Source organism: Oncorhynchus nerka, linkage group LG16 (assembly GCF_034236695.1).
Source record: "Oncorhynchus nerka isolate Pitt River linkage group LG16, Oner_Uvic_2.0, whole genome shotgun sequence".
Lineage (NCBI taxonomy): Eukaryota > Metazoa > Chordata > Actinopteri > Salmoniformes > Salmonidae > Oncorhynchus > Oncorhynchus nerka.
Window position 1 is genome coordinate 698,895 of NC_088411.1, and position 20,866 is coordinate 719,760.

General features: G+C 41.9%; 2 protein-coding genes across 3 annotated transcripts; one reads left to right on the forward strand and one right to left on the reverse strand.

Annotated features, from left to right (window-relative positions):
• The first annotated feature begins 948 nt into the window (after positions 1-948).
• LOC115143897 (chromobox protein homolog 1-like) lies at positions 949-6,458 on the forward strand. The gene is made up of 6 exons (XM_029684341.2): positions 949-1,209; positions 2,190-2,276; positions 4,763-4,988; positions 5,123-5,285; positions 5,367-5,461; positions 5,723-6,458. The coding sequence occupies exons 2-6, from the start codon at positions 2,219-2,221 to the stop codon at positions 5,865-5,867; spliced, it is 687 nt and encodes a 228-aa protein (XP_029540201.1). The 5' UTR covers positions 949-1,209; positions 2,190-2,218; the 3' UTR covers positions 5,868-6,458.
• Positions 6,459-6,620: 162 nt separating this feature from the next.
• Positions 6,621-16,732, reverse strand: LOC115143896 (endoplasmic reticulum membrane sensor NFE2L1-like). Of its 2 annotated transcripts, XM_029684340.2 has the most exons (7): positions 16,550-16,732; positions 15,832-15,959; positions 14,182-15,027; positions 10,726-10,944; positions 10,539-10,631; positions 10,282-10,428; positions 6,621-10,199 (listed from the first exon to the last, which is right to left on the reverse strand). In XM_029684340.2, exons 3-7 carry the CDS (start codon positions 14,734-14,736, stop codon positions 8,826-8,828), a joined length of 2,388 nt encoding a protein of 795 aa, XP_029540200.1. In that variant the 5' UTR covers positions 14,737-15,027; positions 15,832-15,959; positions 16,550-16,732; the 3' UTR covers positions 6,621-8,825. The 2 variants fall into 2 exon arrangements, with proteins under 2 accessions (XP_029540200.1, XP_029540198.1); XM_029684338.2 differs by lacking the exon at positions 15,832-15,959.
• Positions 16,733-20,866: the final 4,134 nt, after the last annotated feature.

A 20,866-nucleotide genomic window follows, 5' to 3' on the forward strand; every position in this document is an offset into this window, starting at 1 on the left:
ATTCAACAACAGAGCGATACAAACCTTGTTTCAGCAGGATGTTGTACCTTATGTCATGCCTTATTGGAATGGATAATGATAATATCTGTTGGAAAAAAGTTGGGATGTTGCCACACACATACCTAATTGTTAACAAAATTAAGATTAAAATTATTCATAACTATTATCCTGACAACCACTATATGAAGTAGTTGAAGGAAAACATAAACTCAAATGGCTCCTTTTGTAATGACCACCCAGAAACATTGTTGCATCTTTTTTGGCATTGTTTTCATGTAAGAAAACTGTGGCAAGACATCAGTAGATTTCTAATTTAACACATTTATGAAGATTTTACACTATTGTGGAGAGATGTACTGCTTGGATTCTTTACAAACGATAGAAATAAGCTGAAACATTTTTGTGTAATTAATTTCATTATTCTTTTGGCCAAATTTCATATACACAAATGTAAATTTACAAACAAAAAAACACATTTTCTTACCCTACAAAAATAAATGGAACTGTATTTTTAAGACAGTTAAATACTGTACTAACAAAAAAGCTGTTAGAATTGTAAGTGTATGTACGTCCTTGTGTAATTGTAATGTGATATTGTACCCCCTAGCTCGATTGTCCATTGTATATAATCTATATATACTTGTGTTCCCTCATGTACTTTCTGTATTGATTTGTTGTTAATCAAAAATAAAGAAATAAAGAGAGAGAGGTATTTCCGTTAAATAAAATCAGACGTCATATCCGTTTCCGGGCAAACTAAAATAATTTTGTTTTATTAAATTACAAACTCGCCCGTTTACCTTCATGTTAAATGTTATATCACCGACACTCTTGTTATGGATTCTTCGCATTCAGAAGAAAATGCTGGGTTGTTCGAGGGGGGCGGATAGATACCTCGCTCGTACGCGTCAGCTCGACCGACTAGCTAATCTCTACAACATCTGAGAAACCTAGCCAGCTAGCTACACGAGAACTTGTTTCTTCGAGAAATCCACACAATGTGGAATCGATGCACGTGTATAAACGCAGTTTTTTTTTTATCGGACATTAAGGGGGGCGGACACGATCTATTTAGCTTACGCATGCTCATATTTGATTTAATATAATAAACGAAACTGATTTATATAAGAAAATATAAATCAAGTTATTTTTCTATCTCAGCATCATTTAAAGACAGACTGTTTTCACTATCGAATAACTCGTTTTGAGGTGAGTTAACGTTCCATGAATTATATCATTGCTCTCTTAACGTTAGCTACCTGCACGTTTGTGTTGGGAAATAGTTTCTAGCTACTGTTATATAGCGACAGCTTGTATCTAGCTGCGGAAAGATAATATACAATGCATATCCATGCATTGCGTCTTTGTTAGATTACTTAGCTAGATAGCTAACGCATTTAGAATGTGCATGCTAGCGTAGTAACGCTGCTTTTGTTTTATTTGTAAATCAATATGGAGGAGAGTGGCGTGTATACTAGAAGTGGATAGCTCGTCCGAGTCGCTGCTGGTCCATGACCATGACTCTAATGCTGGCTAATAGCTAGTTAACGTTAAATAGTTAAATAAACACAGGCAGCAAGCTAGACTGCTAACTGAGAGTTTTCAAACCATCTTTGGCTAACTGATCATTATTTGCATTTGCAAATGGCCAAATCATTTTTTAACGATCTTTGACTTTAGTATCACCTCCTATTGTAAGCGGTAGCTAGCAAGCCCTCCGATTGTTTACAGATTGAAGAATGTGTGTTAATGCACCATCTCCTGCATGATTGCCACGGCAATTAAAATTGGAACTGCCAGTGACCAACCTATCCATAGTCTCTGACTTCTATTGAGGGCTGTGCTCATTGGATGTTTGAAATTTGCGCACTGGTCTCTTGCTGCACATCCCTTTTAATTATCTACCCCCCAAAATAACAAAATACTGTGACATTAGGCATAGTAAACCTGTAATAACCAAGTTCTTACATGATTTTTTACTCACCTATGCAAAGGGCCCCTGATAGAGAACTGGAAACAAGACTGTAACTACCAATTGGAAATTGGGGAGAAAGGGATAAAACGTACAAAGAAATGTATATATAGATATGTAGCCACTGATGATTCGCCTTCTCTCCAATGCTATTTTGTTTCCTGTCTACCTTTTATTGATTCCTGACCCTCGTTGCCCTATTCTTGACTTTGACCAGGAACAACTGTTGGTCCCACTGTCTACCTGATGAGTATGAGCGAGATTACAGAACCTTCTAATGATGACGCTCCCACTCTTACTGAAGGTCTTATAACATTTTTCATATTTCATATATACAATGTCACTGTTTTATCTGTGTGGGGTAAGGGATCACATGTTTTTGCAAAACTCAAGCTGCTATTTCTACTTACAAATATACTTCTGCAGTGTTGTGAGTTTCCCATCTACCTCTCATTTGTTTAACTGAATTACAGTATATCAATTCAGAAGGTGAGGCTATTTGTCTCACAAGATGCCATAGAACAGGGCTCTCCAACCCTGTTCCTGGAGAGCTACCACCCTGTGGGTTTTCAATATAACCCCAGTTGTAAGTAACCTGATTCAGTTTATCAACAAGCCAATTATAAGTATTAGGTGTTTGATTGAGGTTGGAGTGAAAACCTACAAGATGTTAGCTCTGGGAACAGGGTTGGAGAGCCTTGCCATATAACTTAGCATTTGTAGGCTTTAAAGGGACAATCTGCAGTTGCTACATCCATTTTTGAAGAAAAAACGGTATATAATAAACACTGAGCTGTTGTATCCTCAAAAAAAAAGTTAAATTATTTTATACAAATACAATTGCTTAGAGGTTTTGTTAAACATGTAATAGAAAATACATTTAAAAAAAGAAAGAGGTCAAAATTATTAGCACCCCTGTTTTCAATATCCTAGCACCCTCCTCTTGTGAGGATAATGGCACTGAGCCTTTTTCTAAAATATGAGATTGGAGAACACATTGGGAGGTGTCTTAGACCAATCCTCCATTACGAATCTTCCCAGATCCTCGATATTCTTTGTCTGCCTGGACGGCCCTCTTCAAAATCAAACCACAGGTTTTCAACGGGTTCATGTCCAGAGACTGAGATGGCCATTGCGAAATGTAGATTTTTTTGTGTGTGGGGGGGGGAAATTAACCATTTCTTTTTGGATTTTGATATGTGCTTGGGGTTATTATCACAAACAAATGTAAACACAGTTGTCTTGAAATCACCACAAATCCAGAGTAGGCCAGACTTAGATGACAAAGTTTGACAATTTGCCCATGAGAGACTGCGTGTTCAAGTGAGCACAACAAGGTGAGTCCAAAAATGAGTTGTACGCTGCTGCATAAATAATATACCAGAGAGATGTGTATACTGTAGCTAAGAAAGTAATACTAAGTGTATATTGTGTAGTAAGCTGTTAGTAGCTCATGTGGCTCACCCTAATAATTTGGTCTATTTTCCTCTCTTAATTTCGCTTACTGTAATCATTGAATATTGTAAGAGCTGTCATTGTCTGCTTATATGCCCCCTTTATTTATCCTATGGTTCTGTCCTAGCTAGCTTATTAATGTCTTAATCGAATTTATGGATTGCCTCTTATCTGCTTGTCGTCCCCGTATGCTATAGTTTGTACATCTCAATTGTCAGTAGAAACCACATTTGTTTAAGCAAGCTATGCATATAAGCTATGTTTTTTTTAAAGGCAGTAAATGAGGCTGAATGAACTGTTTCGCTGCCAGACAAGTCTCTGCCGATAGCCATGTGTAGCAGCGGTAAGGTGTTGAGACTGCTGTTGGGACAGCTTTATGTAGGCCCTAACAGTTGGTGGGCGGTTTGTCACCTTTATAGTGCAATTAATGTATTGTTTAGTGATGTGTAGTGGCTTTACTGGCATGCTTCCCCAACATTTAGTTTGTGTTTGCCCCACCAAGATTTACATGCCAAAATCGCCACTGGCCAGGAGGCTGAAGCTTGGCCGCAAGTGGTTCTTGCAGCAAGACAATAACCCCAAGCACACATCAAATTCTACAAAGAAATGGTTAATTGACCACAAAATCAACATTTTGCAATAACCATTTGTCTCTGGATATGAACCCCATTGAAAACATATTGTTTAAATTATCAGGGGGCCGCCCATAAGCGCAGATGAAGGATAGCAATTTTCTGCATAGAGGAATGGTCTAAGATCCTTCCCAATGTGTTCTTCAATCTCGTCAAACATTTTAGAAAAAGGATTGGTGCCGTTATCCTTGCAAGGGGAGGGTGCTGGAAAACCTGACTCCTGTCTTTTAGACTTTTTAAAAAACAAAATCTTTCCCTTTTTTTCATACAATATTGCTCAGGATTGTTTTGCTCATCTTTATCAAGGGTGTCAATAATTTCAGTCATGACTGAATACACATTCATTCTTGAAGAATAACTTATGAATGCCTCATTAACTCAGTTAAGCAAGTCGGACCCCATCAGAACCCAAAATATGCTTGTTTTTCTCCAATGTTTGTAAACATAGTAAATGTATAGCCTCAAAACTATCATTTTTATATATTTGGTGGTCAGTCCTTGCAACCATAGCGCTGTCTATAAATTTAAGATTGGTTATATTTCTCCAGGCCCCTTCCCTTAGCTTTTTACCAAAACAGAGGCCGGAAGTCACTTTATTGTTTCAACTGGGGTTAGCCCCTTTAATGGACAGTTCAGTATAAGTGCCACCATCAACAGAGTGGGCGTTTTCTGAAGCCGTGATTTGCTGCTTCTGCACCCACAGCCGCCATTAACCCTGCACCCACAGCCATCATTCCCCCTGCACCCACAGCCCCCACCCAGTCTGAGGTGACGATGACGACACCGGCTGAGAAGATACAGGAGAAGGCGGCTGAGGATGTGGTGGCCGTGGAGGAAGAGGAAGACGAATATGTGGTGGAGAAAGTTTTGAATCGAAGGGTGGTGAAAGGGAGAGTGGAGTACCTTCTTAAGTGGAAAGGCTTTTCGGAGTGAGTCTACACAATACAGATGTGATATATATATGTTTTATCCCTATGTGGAATGATTGTATTGACCAAACAAAACCCCTCTTTCACTCCAATGCCATTTTCTGGCTTAATTAACACTGCTTTTGTTTCTTCAGTGATGACAACACATGGGAGCCAGATGATAATTTGGACTGTCCCGACCTGATTGCACAGTTTCTGCAGAAACAGAAATCCGCTCATGAGTCTGTAGGCAAGAGGAAGTCTGCAGAGCCTAATGTGGAAGGAGAGGAAAGTCGACCCAAGAAGAAAAAAGACGACGTAAGTCCTAAAGACAGAAGCGTGAACACAGATGGAATCATTGTCTTTTTCACATTGAGTGACACTCGCCCTGTGTTTTAGCCAGAGAAACTAAGGGGCTTCACTCGAGGTTTGGATCCAGAGAGGATTATTGGCGCCACTGACTCCACTGGAGAACTCATGTTCCTCATGAAATGGTTTGTATAGCCCTTACTGCCCTATTCATTTGATTTTTTTTAAAAACCTTTATGCTACTAGACCTAATCATTCAGCAGTCGCAAGTCAATGTACCTGTCAATTCACATAACCCTGTGTTATTTATCATGCCTATGCATCAATAAAAAACAGTGGATCCATTGCCTTCAATCTGTGCATCCTAACCCATTTCATAGCGCCACTACAATCCACTTAAGTACTCATCCAACTCATGGTTCTCTCTACACGGCCTGTTCTTGTAGGAAAAACTCGGATGAAGCAGACCTGGTACCAGCTAAGGAAGCAAACGTGAAGTGTCCACAGGTGGTCATATCCTTCTATGAGGAGCGGCTCACGTGGCACTCTTACCCCACAGAGGAGGAGGAGAAGAAGGACGACAAGAACTAGCCGTTTTGGAGAGAGGTATCAAGCTGGTTCTGAAGACTGTAGAGGTAGTGTCAAGGGATTATGGGGCTCTAGGCAAAGGGTCTGAGACAAGCACGACAGCACATGGACTCCCTTTTTGGTTTAATATCACCCATCAGGTTAAAATCTCTGGATATGACCAAAGTCAATACAGGCTATGGGTTCTCTTGAGAAATCACAACCCTGGAAGAAATGTATAATGCAGTGTTAAATGTTAAGATTCACTCTAGTGACCATTTGGATACTACAAGATCATTTTCACAGGGCAGTTGACTAAGAGGTCTAGGCCTTGTACATTACTGTGTAGGCTGGTGGAAATGTTATCATTCATTGTCTTGTAAACAAGTCAACGGTGCCATTTAGTTTTATGTAAATGTTTTGTAGCTTATAGTGCAAAACAATGTTAATCTTTGCTCATTTTGTGACTGTTTTAGTGTATTGAGGTAACACATTTTTGAAAACCATGTTTAAAAAAAAAAAAAACTTTGCTCATTTGTCCATCTTATTCTAACATTTCATAAACAGGACTTGCTTGTCTGTTTTTGGAGAATAAACAACTTGTTACAATTGTCATCGGTCTCATAGAGAGCCTAAGCTCCAAATTGGTGTAAATAGTTGGATACATTAAGGCCTTATGTATTTATCTTCACAAAACCTAATGATCAGATATTCTATTCCCCCCAAATGAACACATTTCTCCTCATTATTAAATCATGCAAATGATGCAGTCACAGATGAAAATAAACACTTTATTAATCAATAAAATAACAATCCCAGATTGCCAGGAAATATTTAAAAGTAAACCAAAGAAAATACATAACCAAAGCGGGGGCTGTGCAAAATGCAGACAAACTACAGAAAATAATGACAAAAGGAGAAAATATTTACTGAACAAACAAGACCATTAACAAAAGCAGCACTAAGAAGTAATAACTTAAATGGACTTTGCATTGTGTTGCAATGCAGGTGAACGTTTGCACGTCTTAAATATCAAGTGTTTTCTGAAGTGCGACAACAAACAACTTAATTTAAATTGAGACAGCAACTTTTTCCCCCCTGCGAAAGTATTAGTACTGCATGAAAAAGTATTTTTTACTTTGGCTCCCCTCACAGGGTAATGATGACAAGAACTATGAAAGTTATGTGGATGAAGAACATAGGACACTCATCAGTGCAGCGACTCAGTTCTTTCCCATCCTTCACTGTAGATCTGGGGTTCACAAATGTACTCATCCTCTTTAAACAGCTATTGCTGCTGCATTAATAAATGGCCTAGTCTTTTTTTGATTTGGGGTACATGCTAAAACACAATTTGACCCCAAAAAACACATAAGCTCAGGCAATAGCACTTCTAATGTTCTGATAACAGTCCAATAGCCTTTTGTTCTCAAAACCCCCACATTTAGAAATGTGCTTGTGAAACAAAGGCATTCGAAAACAAGGCTCTCACTTCACATATGATCCTTGTCAGTTCACTCAGTTCGATTCAATTGGTTTACAATTCTAAATGACACGTATGACCGTAGACTATTAAAGCCGACAACTAGGTTATTCATCAACTGTCTTGTCCATTGCTTCAGGTAACTATCAAATAGAATGACAACTCTTTTAAAGGCTACCACTGCAATTACTCGACAGCCGAACGGCTCATCTGTCACCTTACAAGAAACAAACCAACCTAATATTAATGATAGTAAAGATGGGTGCATTTGATTTGTAATAAAACGGGACACTTCCACAGGGTTGCTGTTCATACAATACTTCCTGCACAGACGGCTATCAAAATCAATATTCCCTGGCCTGTAAAATTCCTGCAATGTGGTTACAGGCACAACCAACAGTGTGTGATACAATAAGGGCAGGGAGTAGACCCAGCATGATGAAGCTAGACTTATAACCTAGCTTATTCTGGACAGTATGAGGATGTGTGGAAAACGAAAAGACTACCAGCAGAGCTCATCCTTAAACCTGCGGCAGACGGATAGCCAGAGACACGGCACGATGCATACAGCCAAGCCTTAGGAGGACAAATTACAGAGCTATATAGATATACAGAAGCTGATACATTTGTAACGCAGCGCGTGCCTTCTTCCTCAGCGTTCCATCTCCTATACTTTTCATGCTCCACCACCGTGGCAAGCCCAAGACTACTCTCCCAGCCTCTTTTGTGTTCCAGTGTCCTAGTTCTACATCAAAGGGACTCAAGGTCAATGGCCAGTCAAAAACGGTGGTATTTGTAATAAACACATTTTGAATGAGTGCAGTGTCAGACTAGCTAGACTTTTGCTTAGAGTACAAGTGAAGTGCACAACACATTTGGTTAGTATCGGCGGTATTGTTAAGATAATGGTATCCTGGATGATGGACTTGCTTTACCCCACTGGTATCTTAACCTTTGACATCTCCAGGCCCTGTCTTAGCTTTCCTCTACATGTGCAACTTCTACTTACTCCAGAAACAGTCACTCCACCAATCACTCCAAGGCCCAAGCAAGAAAATCGGTTTAACAATCCGTTCAAAGCTGACTAACAATGGACCGGAATTTACACCGAGTTTCACGTTGACTTAATGTTAGTTTTTCCTTTAACTCTGACTTCACTTGATACCACTCCCTTCACTTCATAACATGAAGTAATAACATCATGGCCTGGTGCCAAAGATCCAGAGAAATCTTTCAACCCCTTCTTTTCCTTGTTTGTTCCTTTTTTTCCACCCAAACAATGAAAATTCAGTACTCAAATTAAGAACTTCTGTTTCAAAGTCATTTCCCAGAGAAAACACAGGAACCACAAAAGAAAAGGAAAAAACCTAATGCAGGAAAAGTAGTCAACAATGCAGTTTCTCCTCACAAGAATCTTCTCAAAGGAAAAAAGACCTCTCTTGCATCTGCAGAAATCTCTTAGTGATTTTAGCTAAATGAAAGAAAAGGCAACAGCTTCCTCACTTCTTTTTGTCCTTTTGTTTATTTTCGGGCTTACGGGTTTGCTGATCTGTCATGATGCGGGGCATGATCAGAACGCTGCCGTCAGCGCTGTACTGGAGCGAGTACTCGCTGGGGGGGTAGGGCTGGCCCTCCTCATCCCGAAGCTGGGTGAACACATCCTGGTAGAGGCTTTGCACTTTCTGCTTCATCTGGCGGATGGAGCGAATAAACTCCATCTTCTCCTTCAGCAGCCGCGCCTTGTCACGACGCAGGTCGTGCACCCCTTGCTCCAGGTTGATGATGGTATCCAGCTTGCGCTTGCGGCAGTTCTGGGCCGCCATCTTGTTCTTGCCACGTCTACGAATGTCGCGGACGAGGGCCAGTTGGGCCTCGCTCAGGTGGTGCTTGGACAGAAGCTCGTTGAACTCCTCCACAGGCAGATTTATGATCTTCTCGTTAGAGAAGGGGATCTTCATGGCCCGAGCACGTCGCTCATCGCGACTCGACTGTTTGTCCAGGAAGTCCTGTTGTGGCTTAAGCTTTGACTGCTTCTCACAGACCATTTTCTTGCCAGTGGGAATCGGTAGCTCTAGGTGTTCATCGAACGATGAAGACAGTGGTAAATTGTAGGTGTGATTGTGGTTGATGTTGTCGAGCTGAGGGAGCCCATGTAACTGGGAGGGGTCCTGGTAGCTCATGCGGCAGAGCTTGTTGAACTCGGGCTGGTAGCCCCCCACAGCACCTTCTTCTGGTTCCACGGCAGTTGACTCCGAGTCAGTGCTGTATCCCACAGCCCCTTCCTCTGAGAAGGTGGTGGAGGAGGAGGAAGCGGCGGAGGAGCAGGAGGTCTCAGAGCTGCTTGGTGAGACCGGGCTGTGACTGGAGTCTAGGGAGAGGCCTGAGTCCGAGTCGAGTTCATCCTCCAGCTGAGAGGCCTGGGCCTGGTTGAAGCCCTCCTCCATTGCCAGGTCCAGCAGACTGATCTCATCCAGCATAGACTCCTCCAGCATAGTGCTGAAGGGATCAGGCAACACTGGAGTACAAGTGATGTTGTTGGTGCTGTTCAGAGGCGGTGGGAGAAAGAGTCCAGTCAGGTTGGTGGCTCCGAATGTAGAGTTGACGTTGGAGGAGTTTCTGGAGGACATTCTAAGCAAGGTGGTCCTTGGGGTGCTAGTGGCATCCATCTCTGGATTGAAAAGTGTGGGAAAGTCCTGGCTGCAGCTAGGGAGGGAGGCCTGGTGAAGGCTGACATCTTGGTGAATAAGGGTGGAGGAACGAGTAAGTCCAAAGCTTCCAACTGAGCCGGACTCACTTGTGCTGCCACTGGTATTGGTACTGTTGGAAGAAGTGCTGAGGAAGGAGTTCTCTGAGGTGTTATTAACCTCCATTTCCTTCAAAAGAGAAAAAAATTGTAAGAAAAATGTAGTTTTTTTTTACTGGAGAAACAGTTGTGATTAAAGCACACGTACAAACCTGTAGTTCCATGATAGCCATGATGTCTTGCCACTGCTGCTCCAGGTCCAACTGGGGCAACAGGGGAGTCAGTGGTAGGCCCAGAGATGTGGATGGAGCTTCTTCATTGGCCACCGCAAGCTCAGCTGTGACTACAGGGGCTGGAAACTGATAAGATGTTTACCTTTAAAAGTCTCACAATTATTTTGGGATTTCCATAGACTATAATGTTAATCTAGCATTTGTAATATCATAAAACAGCATGCAAATGTCTTTACCTCAGGAGATTCTTCTCCGAAAGGGAAGGTGGCCTCCAGCAGCCTTAGGCATTCCTGCAGGGACAGTGAGGTCTGAGAGCCAAGGCCTGGGATCTGGGGGAGGAGCAGACAGCACAGAGGTCACTCCCTTTACTATCAACTACAGTGGACACACAAGATCATGAACACAATCTGTTCCCTTAGCTACCTGCTCTGGTATGCTCTCCCCGGTCTCTCCATCCACAGGCTGAGCCTCTTGAAGGTTCACTCCATTCCTCCATCTCTCCTGTGCCTCTGCTCTTTCCTCCTCCTCTGGGCTGGGCTTTTCTGCCTCACTCTCCTTCTGGCGACTGCTATAGTTGAACACTTCCCGTCCTGCGCCAAGGTCGATGTCCTGTCGCCACAGGATGTCAATCAAATCAATGTCCTGAAAAATCCATGAGGTGAAAAATATGTTAGGACTACAAAGAAAAGAGCCCCCTTGATTGAGTTGCACAACATCTTGTCTTACACAACTGAATTCAAAATAAAAAGCACAAGGAGAGAACTACAGTGCCTTGAGAAAGTATTCACACCCCTTGACTTTTTTTTTAATAGCCTGAATTTAAATGTATTATATTTAGATGAGTCACTGGCCTATACACAATAGCCAATAATGTCAAAGTGGAATAATGTTTTTAGAAATGTTTACAAATTAATTAAAAGCTGAAGTCTTGAGTCAATAAGTATTCAACCCTTTTGTTATGGCAAGCCTAAATAAGTTCAGGAGTAAACATTTGCTTAACAAGTCACATAATAAGTTGCATGGACTCACCGTGTGAAATAAGTGTTTAACATGATTTTTGAATGACTACCTCATCTCTGTACCCCACACATACAATTATCTGTAAGGTCCCTCAGTCGAGCAGTGAATTTCAAACACCGATTCAACCAGAAAGACCAGGGAGGTTTTCCAATGCCTCACAAAGAAGGGCACCTATTGGTAGATGGGTAAAAATAAAATAAAAAGCAGACATTGAATATCCCTTTGAGCATAGTGACGTTATTAAATTACACTTTGGAGGGTGTATAAATATACCCAGTCACTACAAAAGATAACAGGCTTCCTTCCCAAGTCAGTTGCCAGAGAGGAAGGAAACCGCTCAGGGATTTCACCGTGAGGCCAATGGTGACTTTAAAACAGTTACAGAGTTTAATGTATGTGACAGGAGAAAACTGAGGATGGATCAACAAATTTGTAGTTACGCAACAATACATTAATCCTGTTTGCAATAAGGATCTAAAGTAAAACTGCAAAAAAAGTGGCAAAGAAATAAACTTGATTACAAAGCGTTGTGTTTGGGGCAAATCCAACACAACACTGAGTACCGCTCTTCATATTTTAAAGCATGGTGGTGGCTGCATCACGTTATGAGTATGCTTGTCATCGGCAAGGAATGGGAGTTTTTGGGGATAAAAAGAAACAGAATAGAGCTAAGCACAGGCAAAATCCTAGAGGAAAACCTGGTTTAGTCTGCTTTCCAACAGACAAATTAATCTTTCAGAAGGACAATAACCTAAAACACAAGGCCAAATACACACTGGAGTTGCTTACCAAGATGATATTGAATGTTCCCGAGTGGCTTAGTTAGAGTTGTGATTCAAGTCTGCTTGAAAATCTATGGCAGGCCTCCCGGGTGGCGCAGTGGTTAAGGGCGCTGTACTGCAGCGCCAGCTGTGCCACCAGAGACTCTGGGTTCGCGCCCATGTTCTGTCGTAACCGGCCGGGGCGACGCACAATTGGCCTAGCGTCGTCCGGGTTAGGGAGGGTTTGGCCAGTAGGGATATCCTTGTTTCATCGCGCACCAGCAACTCCTGTGGCGGGCCGGGCGCAGTGCACGCTAACCAAGGTTGCCAGGTGCACAGTGTTTCCTCCGACACATTGGTGCGGCTGGCTTCCGGGTTGGATGCGCGCTGTGTTAAGAAGCAGTGCGGCTTGGTTGGGTTGTGTATCGGAGGACGCATGACTTTCAACCTTCATCTCTCCCGAGCCCGTACGGGAGTTGTAGCGATGAGACAAGATAGTAGCTACTAACAATTGGATACCATGAAATTGGGGAGAAAAAGGGGTCAAATTTAATTTAAAAAAAATCTATGGCAAGACTTGAAAATGGCTGTCTAGCCAACTACCAACTTGATAGAGCTTGAAGAATTATTAAAATAATAATGTGCAAATATTGTACAATCCAGGTGTCCAAAGCTGCCATATTGACGCATGGGTACTTTTGAAAATTAGATAATTCAGTATTTCATTTTAAATAATATAAAAAAACATTTTCACTTTTTCATTATGGGGTAGTGTGTATAGATGGGTGAGAAAAAAAAAATGTATTTAATTCAGGCTGTATATAACACAGGCTGTATATAACACATGGAATAAGTCAAGGGGTATGAATACTTTGATGGTACTGTACTTGACTGTGGTGCAAAAATCAAGGATGCCTATACCTGTGATACTGTAGGCTTTATATGTCGATATTTTCATCCTCAAATAACTGTCCTGTCAAAATCTCACTTTTAAAAGCTCATATTCAGTTAGCGCATACACAAATAATGTTGTTGACTCATCCTGTACTCTTGTGGCCAAAGCATAAATTGGAGGGGGGGAAAAACACAACCCACATCAAATGTGTGTCTCAAACAGACATGCTAGTTCCTCATAGAGGATGAGTTGACCAATCAGCAGTCCACTGGCATGAATATTGTTTCATGACCGGTATAGGCCTAGGCAACATCCTGTTGTTGGGGTATGCATGCCCACACCATTCCAACACAGAAAATCAGCTTTTTTAACAAACTTTCCTTCCAAAAGATAAGCATTTCAATCATATTATAATTCATTATAGTTCATATTTCATAGAAAATCATGGAACTTCAGATAATTTAAGCAGGGATGGGCAACTGATTGGGGTGGGGGCCATAAAAAAATCAAGAGGGGCCGAAGTGGCTCGCAGGTCTGCATACCCAAATCCATACATACCAACACATGCATGCATTCAGAGCTAGCCCTAGTCTTTGAGGCTTTAAGTAAAATTTTGCCCCCCACCCCACCCTGAGCAAAACATGGGCTAATTGAGTGAATGACAGTGACTGACATACATGGAAAAACTGCTGATGGACAACCAAATTTCGAAATTGCACTTTATGTATTCTACTATTCTAACTCAACCTATTAAGTTGAGACCCCAACACACACACACACACGGTGGCTGCCAGTTGCCCATCCCTGATGTAAGCCCACTAATGCAACCGTAGCCAATTACCATAAAAGCATGTGATTCATTTGGAGACTTAGTTAATTCTACTTTAACAATGGCTTAGTGTCACCCAAAACCACTGCCTCCAAGTGGTGGTCCTGTGACTATTAGGGGCAAGGATGATTCTAATGCAAGGACATTACAATAATGAAAAAACACATTACACAAGAATGGCAGAAATAATTATATTTCATTAAAATGGTGATTTATCAAGGTTCACACATAAAGGCGTCTCTGATCGACAGCTAAATACAGTCATCTGAGAAGTAGGCCTATTTCCTCCTAGTAACATATCCCTCCCTGTACAATACAATAGAAGTGCCATGCCCCAGCTTGCCTTGATCTCACCTCTACTCAGGCTTTCCTACCTCTTTGGTGAGGTCATCATTGCCATCCCTGTTGCGCTGCTCCTGGCTGTCCTCAGGGGCCACGGCTCCCAGGTTGCTGTCCTCTCCACTTGGGTTGTAGGTGGACTCAGGCGCTCCGCCACCACCCCTCATGGTCGGGGTTTCGGAGTTGTTCACGTCCTCCAGGCCGGCCCCATTGTCCAGGGTGATGCTGGGGCTGGACTGGCTGGCGGCGGACACCACAGTCTCAGGGTCACGGTGCACCAGCCACGTGCTCAGCTCTGGACTGGGCACTGACAGGCAATCCAGCTGGCGCACCTGGTTCAGCAGCCGGCGGGTGGTAAAGAACTGGTCAAGGTCCACACTCTTGGGATGGATGCCATACCCGTCCAGCGTGTTGCGGAGGTTGTGGAACTGCGTCTGGGTGTAGGCCGAGCTAGGACCTAGGATGATCTCCCGCAGTGGGGGCAGCTGATTGCTCAGGTAGGTGTCCAGGTCCAGCCGCACCCCAATGAGACTCAGGAGGATGGTGAACTGAATCAGGCCCTCTGTGAAGTACTTTTTCAGGTAAAGCATTGCTTTACAAAGGAACAAAAAGTAAAGTAAAAAAGTAAAAAAATGAACTGGACAAACTAGCGTTGCGCAATAGTTAATACTGAGATAAAGACTGGGATAAACAATGAAAGTATGACAATTGCAGATATGACAGAAGAGGGACTTTCTCTTTTAGCAGTATTTTGCAGAGTTAGCTTAAAATGTGAATAGAGAGGGTTTCTGTGGTCTTGTATGTGCGCCCAATATCAGTCAAAGGGTAAACCGTGTTCTAGGTCAGGCTTTGGTCTTCCCCATCAGTAAGTCCTCCCATACCTGCACAGACGGACAGACAGACAGAGAGAGATCAAGGCCAAATGAAACCTTGATGCCTTTAAAAAAAATGTATGACAGGATAAAGAAATGTGAATTTGTTGAGTAAACAAGCTTAGATTAAATGTTAGGTTAAATGTCCTCCAACCTAAGCTGTGTACTACAGTATGATTTCACAGTAAAAATATATATAAAAACATGACATTACATAATGTCAAAAGAATATATTACATGACATAACAGAAGCTGAATGCATCAAACATTGTTCGGACAAGATGACATATGAGTATGGCCTCAGATGTTGAAACAAACAGGATTTTCCTCAAACGTGTACAATGGGCCACAAACGATTTAAGATGACCAAATTCAATGATAACCAACATGAATAGCCAAATCAAACTAAACTTTAAACTCACAACCATAAACCTAGCATATTCACTACCAGTGAATGCAAAAACAAACTCATATTCCACATATTTCTATGGGAGGGAACAATAGACACACACTCCTTAGCAGCAAACCATCATGTCTCCACTTCCTAAAGCAGTAGTGTTCAAACATCTCCCTGGGGACCCCCAGCTGTTCCATGTATTTGATATATTCCAAAGAAAGAACACCTGATTCCAATTGTCAACGAATCATAAAGCCCTTGCGAGCTAGTACAGGGCTACAATCAAATTGTTAACTGGGGGTCCCTGAGAGGTTTGAAAACCACTCTCTCTAGAGAACACACTACCTCAATCAACCCCAATTCAAGAAGACCAATTTGACATGCCAACCTGACAATGTACAACTGAAATGCATCACCTAGTCCAGTGCATAACAGGAATAGATGTGAAGGTGAAAGAGGGAGGGTCTCGGGTTCTCCTCCAGTAGCTACGCTTCATGACTCCCATCCCTAGCAGTCTCCCTCTCATCCATTTTCTTTTCAAGATCTGCAGCTCACCGATGTGTCACTCACACATACACAATTACATTCAAATAATAGCAATAAAAACGATGCATCAGTATATCTGTCAATGTTTAAAAGTAGGCAGCCTAACAACATCGTAGCCAGCAGCATCCACCGGTATTTCTCGTCCAGAGGGAAGTGTTGATAGCGCTCATTTCCGATATCAAGCAACCTCCCTAGCAACAAGTGGCGCAGGGATGACTGGCAGGCTGGTGAACCATTCACAAACCAAGGATTCGATCATAACGTGTGATTCTCAGAAACGTTAACCAATGGGGAAAAGATGGGGGCGGGATGTTGAGGTGACAGCAACGGGGAGGAGAAATTGCTAAAATGTAACGTTCGCTCGCTAACTGTTACTATGTATTTTAAAACAATGTGTTGCATTGCCAATCTCAACTAAACGTACAGACAAGAAGCAGATTATGCATCCGCCTACTTCACGTCGCTTGTCCAAAACATTCAAGCGCAATTAGCTACAAGCTAACGTTATGCTGCTAGCCAACGTTGGCTATCTACCAAAGTTAGTTGGCTAACGTTAGCTATCTAGCTAAAAACCTATTTTATACTTACGCGTGGAGATTTTATACATCTGCCTGTCACAAGTCGGCCACCTTCTATAACCATTATCTGATTTCAGAAGAGTTATCTCATATGTTTTATTAGCATTACACAATGTCATTATCCACCCTCTCCCCCCATTGAATGGCCCACCATGACTTGACAATATTTCCATAGGCTAGCTAACAGCGGCGCATCTAACACCAAAACACGCTTCCCACAGAGCATGCGTAGGCGCATGTTTACATCACGCAGTGAAAATCCCCGAATTTAATCGACTGGCTTCAAAAATGAATTATTCAGTTAGTCTAAAAAAAATACTTCATGTCATATTAAGATTGAGAAATTATGGAAATTGAATACAACAATCAGACCTTTCTATAAAATTAGTCGATTTCTGTGGGCTACACGCTTCCAAATCATTTGAGAATTAGGATGAGCTGCCTATGAATTATCGAATAATTCACACAGAAAGTGAAAAACTGGTTTCACCATTATGCCTAGGCTATTATGCCTGTGTAACAACATGTTTTGTGAAACATTTTATTCCATGTTTGTTTCTTTAAATTTTATTTTCCTTTCCACTATTTTCTAACCATCCTCTTCTTTTAAAGGTTCAATGCAACCGTTTTTATCTCAATATTGAATCATTTCTGGATAACAAGTACCTTGCTGTGATTATTTTTTACAATTTGATTTGAAAACAAACAAAAATAGCTTCTTTGTAAAGAACAATTTCTCAAGTAATCATTGCTAGGACTGTCTGGGAGTGGTCTGGGTGGGGAGGGGAAAACAGAAAACTAGCTGTTATTGGTAGTGAGGTTTGGAACAATCTTTCTCTATTGACAAATTTACTGCCTAGCGATGTCCCCAGGCAGGCCAAAACTCCATCCCAGCCAAACAGGCTGACATTTCAGGCAGTCTTTTCAAACAGTTCTTACACTAGAAGGGAATTATTATAATTTTCACAATATTATTCCAACCTCACAGTGTGTAAAAATATATATAAAAAACAGGAAATCCCATTTTTGACTGCACTGGGTCTTTAAAGTCTGACTCGTACACTACATCACGGTACATGATTCATGACACAATTAAATTTTAAAAGGAAGAAAAAAAAGGAAAATTGGAAATGGTAAACAGACATTCTAAATAAAAAATGGTAAATGGTAAACAGAAAAAGGCAAATGGTAAACAGTTCATTATTTAAAATAATTAACCTCATTGAGTATTCTGCGCTGTGCTCTTGCAGTCATCTTTGCAGGGCGACCAGTTTTAGTAGCAACAGTCATGAACTTTCTCCATTTGTAGACAATTTGTCTTTCCGTGGACTGATGAACATCAAGGCTTTTAAATATACTTTTTTAGCCCTTTCCAGCTTTATGCAAGTCAACAATTCCTAATCTTAGGTCTTCTGAGATCTCTTTTGTTCGAGGCATGGTTCACATCAAACAATGCTTCTTGTGAATAGCAAGAAGCATTTCCAATCTCGTCTCATTGATTGGACTCCAGATTTTCTGACTCCTGACTCCAATTAGCCTAGGGGTTCACATACTTGTCCAACCTTTACTTTGAATGTTTAAATGATGTATTCAATATAGACAAGAAAAATACAATATTTTGTGTGTTATTAGTTTAAGCACAATGTGTGTGTCAATTGTTGTGACTTAGATGAAGGTCAGATCAAATTTAATTACCGTAATTGCTGGACTATAAGCCGCTACTTTATTCCCACACTTTGAACCTCGCGGTTTATACAATGACGAGGCTAATTTATGGACATAATGTGACGTAAATCGAGCGGGCTCAAACTTCCCATCATTCTGATTACGATAGTAATTTTGTCACCCTCATCATGGCAAAGACACGGAGAAATGCATATGATGCAGCTTTCAAGTTGAAGGCGATCGATCTGGCTGTTGGAAAAAGAAATAGAGCTGCTGCATGGGAGCTTGGCCTTAATGAGTCCATTATAAGACTTTGTAAACAGCAGCGTGAGGAACTGACTCAGTGCAAAAAGACAACAAACCTTTCAGAGGGAAGAAAAGCAGATGGCCCAAAGTATTTGCAGCCACTCGACATCACTGTAAAACGTACATTTAAGGTGGCGCTCCGTGTTCAGTGGGAGGCTTGGATGACAAGTGGGGAGAAATCCTTCACTAAAATGGGCTGCATGCGAAGAGCAATTTATGGTCAAGTCTGCCAGTGGGTCCTGACAGCGTGGAGCATTGTCAAAAAATCCACTATCATCAACGGGTTTCGAAAGGCTGGACTGCTGCGTGTTGAAGGGGCGGCATGAGCTCAGCGGGGTATATGCCTCCAGATGAAAGTGACAAGAGCGACAATGAAAACGATCCAACATCGGATGAAGCAATTCTGAGGCTATTCAACTCCGACACCGAAGGAGATGACTTCAGTGGTTTCAGTGCACAGGAGGAGGCTTGATAGGCTACTGTTTTAATTTTTGTTACAAGCCGTGTTTCGTTAAAGCCTATTTATTTTTGTTACAAGCCGTGTTTCGTTTAAAGGCTGTGTAAAGTTCATTTGTTTCAATGTACCGGTAGGCACCTGCGGCTTATAGACATGTGCGGCGTATTTATGTACAAAATACATATTTTTTAATAATTCAGTGGGTGCAGTTTATATTCAGGTGCGCTTAATAGTCCAGCAATTACGGTATGCAGAAATCCAGGTAATTCCAAAGGGTTCACATACTTTTCAGGCCACTGTACCTTATTTGCGTTGGTATTCAGAACTTTTGCCATGAGACTCGAAATTGAGTTTCAGTGCATCCTGTTTCCATTGATCATCCTTGAGATGTTTCAACAACTTGATTGGAGTTCACGTGTGGTAAATTCAATTGATTGGACATGATTTGGAAAGGCACATGCCTGTCTATATAAGGTCCCACAGTTGACAGTGCATGTCAGAGCAAAAACCAAGCCATGAATTCAGAGGAATTATCCTTACAGCACAGAGAAAGGATTGTGTCAAGGCACAGATCTAGGGAACGGTGGCAAAAAATGTTTGCAGCACTGAAGGTCCCCAAGAACACAGTGACCTCCATCATTCTTAAATGGAAGAAGTTTGGAACCACCAAGACTCTTCCTAGAGCTGGCCACCCATCCAAACTGAGCAATCAGGGGAGAAGGGCCTTGGCCAGGGAGGTGACCAAGAACCCGATGGTCACTCTGACAGAGCTCCAGAGTTTCTCTGTGGAGATGGGAGAAACTTCCAGAAGGACAACCATCTCTGTAGCACTCTACCAATCAGTACTTCATGGTAGAGTGGCCAGATGGAAGCCACTCCTCAGTAAAAGGCACATGACAGCCCCTTTGAGTTTGCCAAAAGGCACCTAAAGGACTCTCAGATCATGAGCAACAAGATTATTTGGCCTGAATGCCAAGCTTCACATCTGGAGGAAACCTAGCACCATCACTACGGTGAAGCATGGTGGTGGCAGCATCATGCTGTGGGGATGTTTTTCAGCGGCAGGTACTGGGAGACTAGTCAGGATCAAGGGAAAGATGAACGTAGCAAAGTACAGAGAGATCCTTGATGAAACCTGATCCAGAGCATTCAGGACCTCATACTAAGGTTTGCCTTCCAACAGGACAACAACCCTAAGCACATAGCCAAGACAACGCAGGAGTGGCTTTGGGACAAGTCTCTAAATGTCCTTGAGTGGCCCAGCCAGAGCCCGGACTTGAACCCGATCGAACATCTCTAAAACATATTCTTAGGGCTTGGGACTGGATTATATCTAGCTTTTTTAAAGATGTTTGATCTGCTGAGCCATATGCTATACTTCCATTTAAAAACCCTTCCTCCAACCCTCATGTTATACAGCTTGATAAGTAGGCCTTCCTTTCACACCCTAACCCTTCTCTACATCGAAGGAAAATGGCCACCACCACTTAATTTGCCTGTGCCTTCCATATGACTGACTCAAGGCACAGTACAGGATCCATCGTTCCCCTGCCTTTCTTGAGCACACTGTGATCTGGTGACATTCGTCCTCTACTCTCCAGAAAGTATGTCAGCCTTTCCTTTATCATCCTTTCCATACATTTACATACGTGAAATGTCAACACTATCAGCCTATAGCTTTAATGGACTTGTCGGGTTTTCCCCTGGTTTCCGTATCGGCATCACTACCACCTGGTTCCAACTAGCAGGCAGTTTTCCTTTCTGCCACACCTTATTGTAAAGGTTTAATACTTTCTCCATTGCAGTGTCACTGAGATGAGCCATCATGATGTAACACATCCTTCCCAGGAGATGTTACCGAAGCATTAGCTAATGCTCTCTTCATCTCAACCAACGTAA

Bases quoted from the DNA above. Each gene is read 5' to 3' on its own strand.
- LOC115143896 (XM_029684338.2), bottom strand. From the start codon at position 14,736: ATGCTTTACCTGAAAAAGTACTTCACAGAGGGCCTGATTCAGTTCACC. The intron at 10,945-14,181 runs GTAGGAAAGCCT...TGGATTTTTCAG, and splicing joins ATGATGACCTCACCAAAGAG to GACATTGATTTGATTGACAT. The intron at 10,429-10,538 runs GTAAAGACATTT...ACATCTTATCAG, and splicing joins TCGGAGAAGAATCTCCTGAG to TTTCCAGCCCCTGTAGTCAC.
- LOC115143897 (XM_029684341.2), top strand. From the start codon at position 2,219: ATGAGTATGAGCGAGATTACAGAACCTTCTAATGATGACGCTCCCACT. The intron at 2,277-4,762 runs GTCTTATAACAT...CTGCACCCACAG, and splicing joins CGCTCCCACTCTTACTGAAG to CCGCCATTAACCCTGCACCC. The intron at 5,462-5,722 runs GTTTGTATAGCC...CTGTTCTTGTAG, and splicing joins CTCATGTTCCTCATGAAATG to GAAAAACTCGGATGAAGCAG.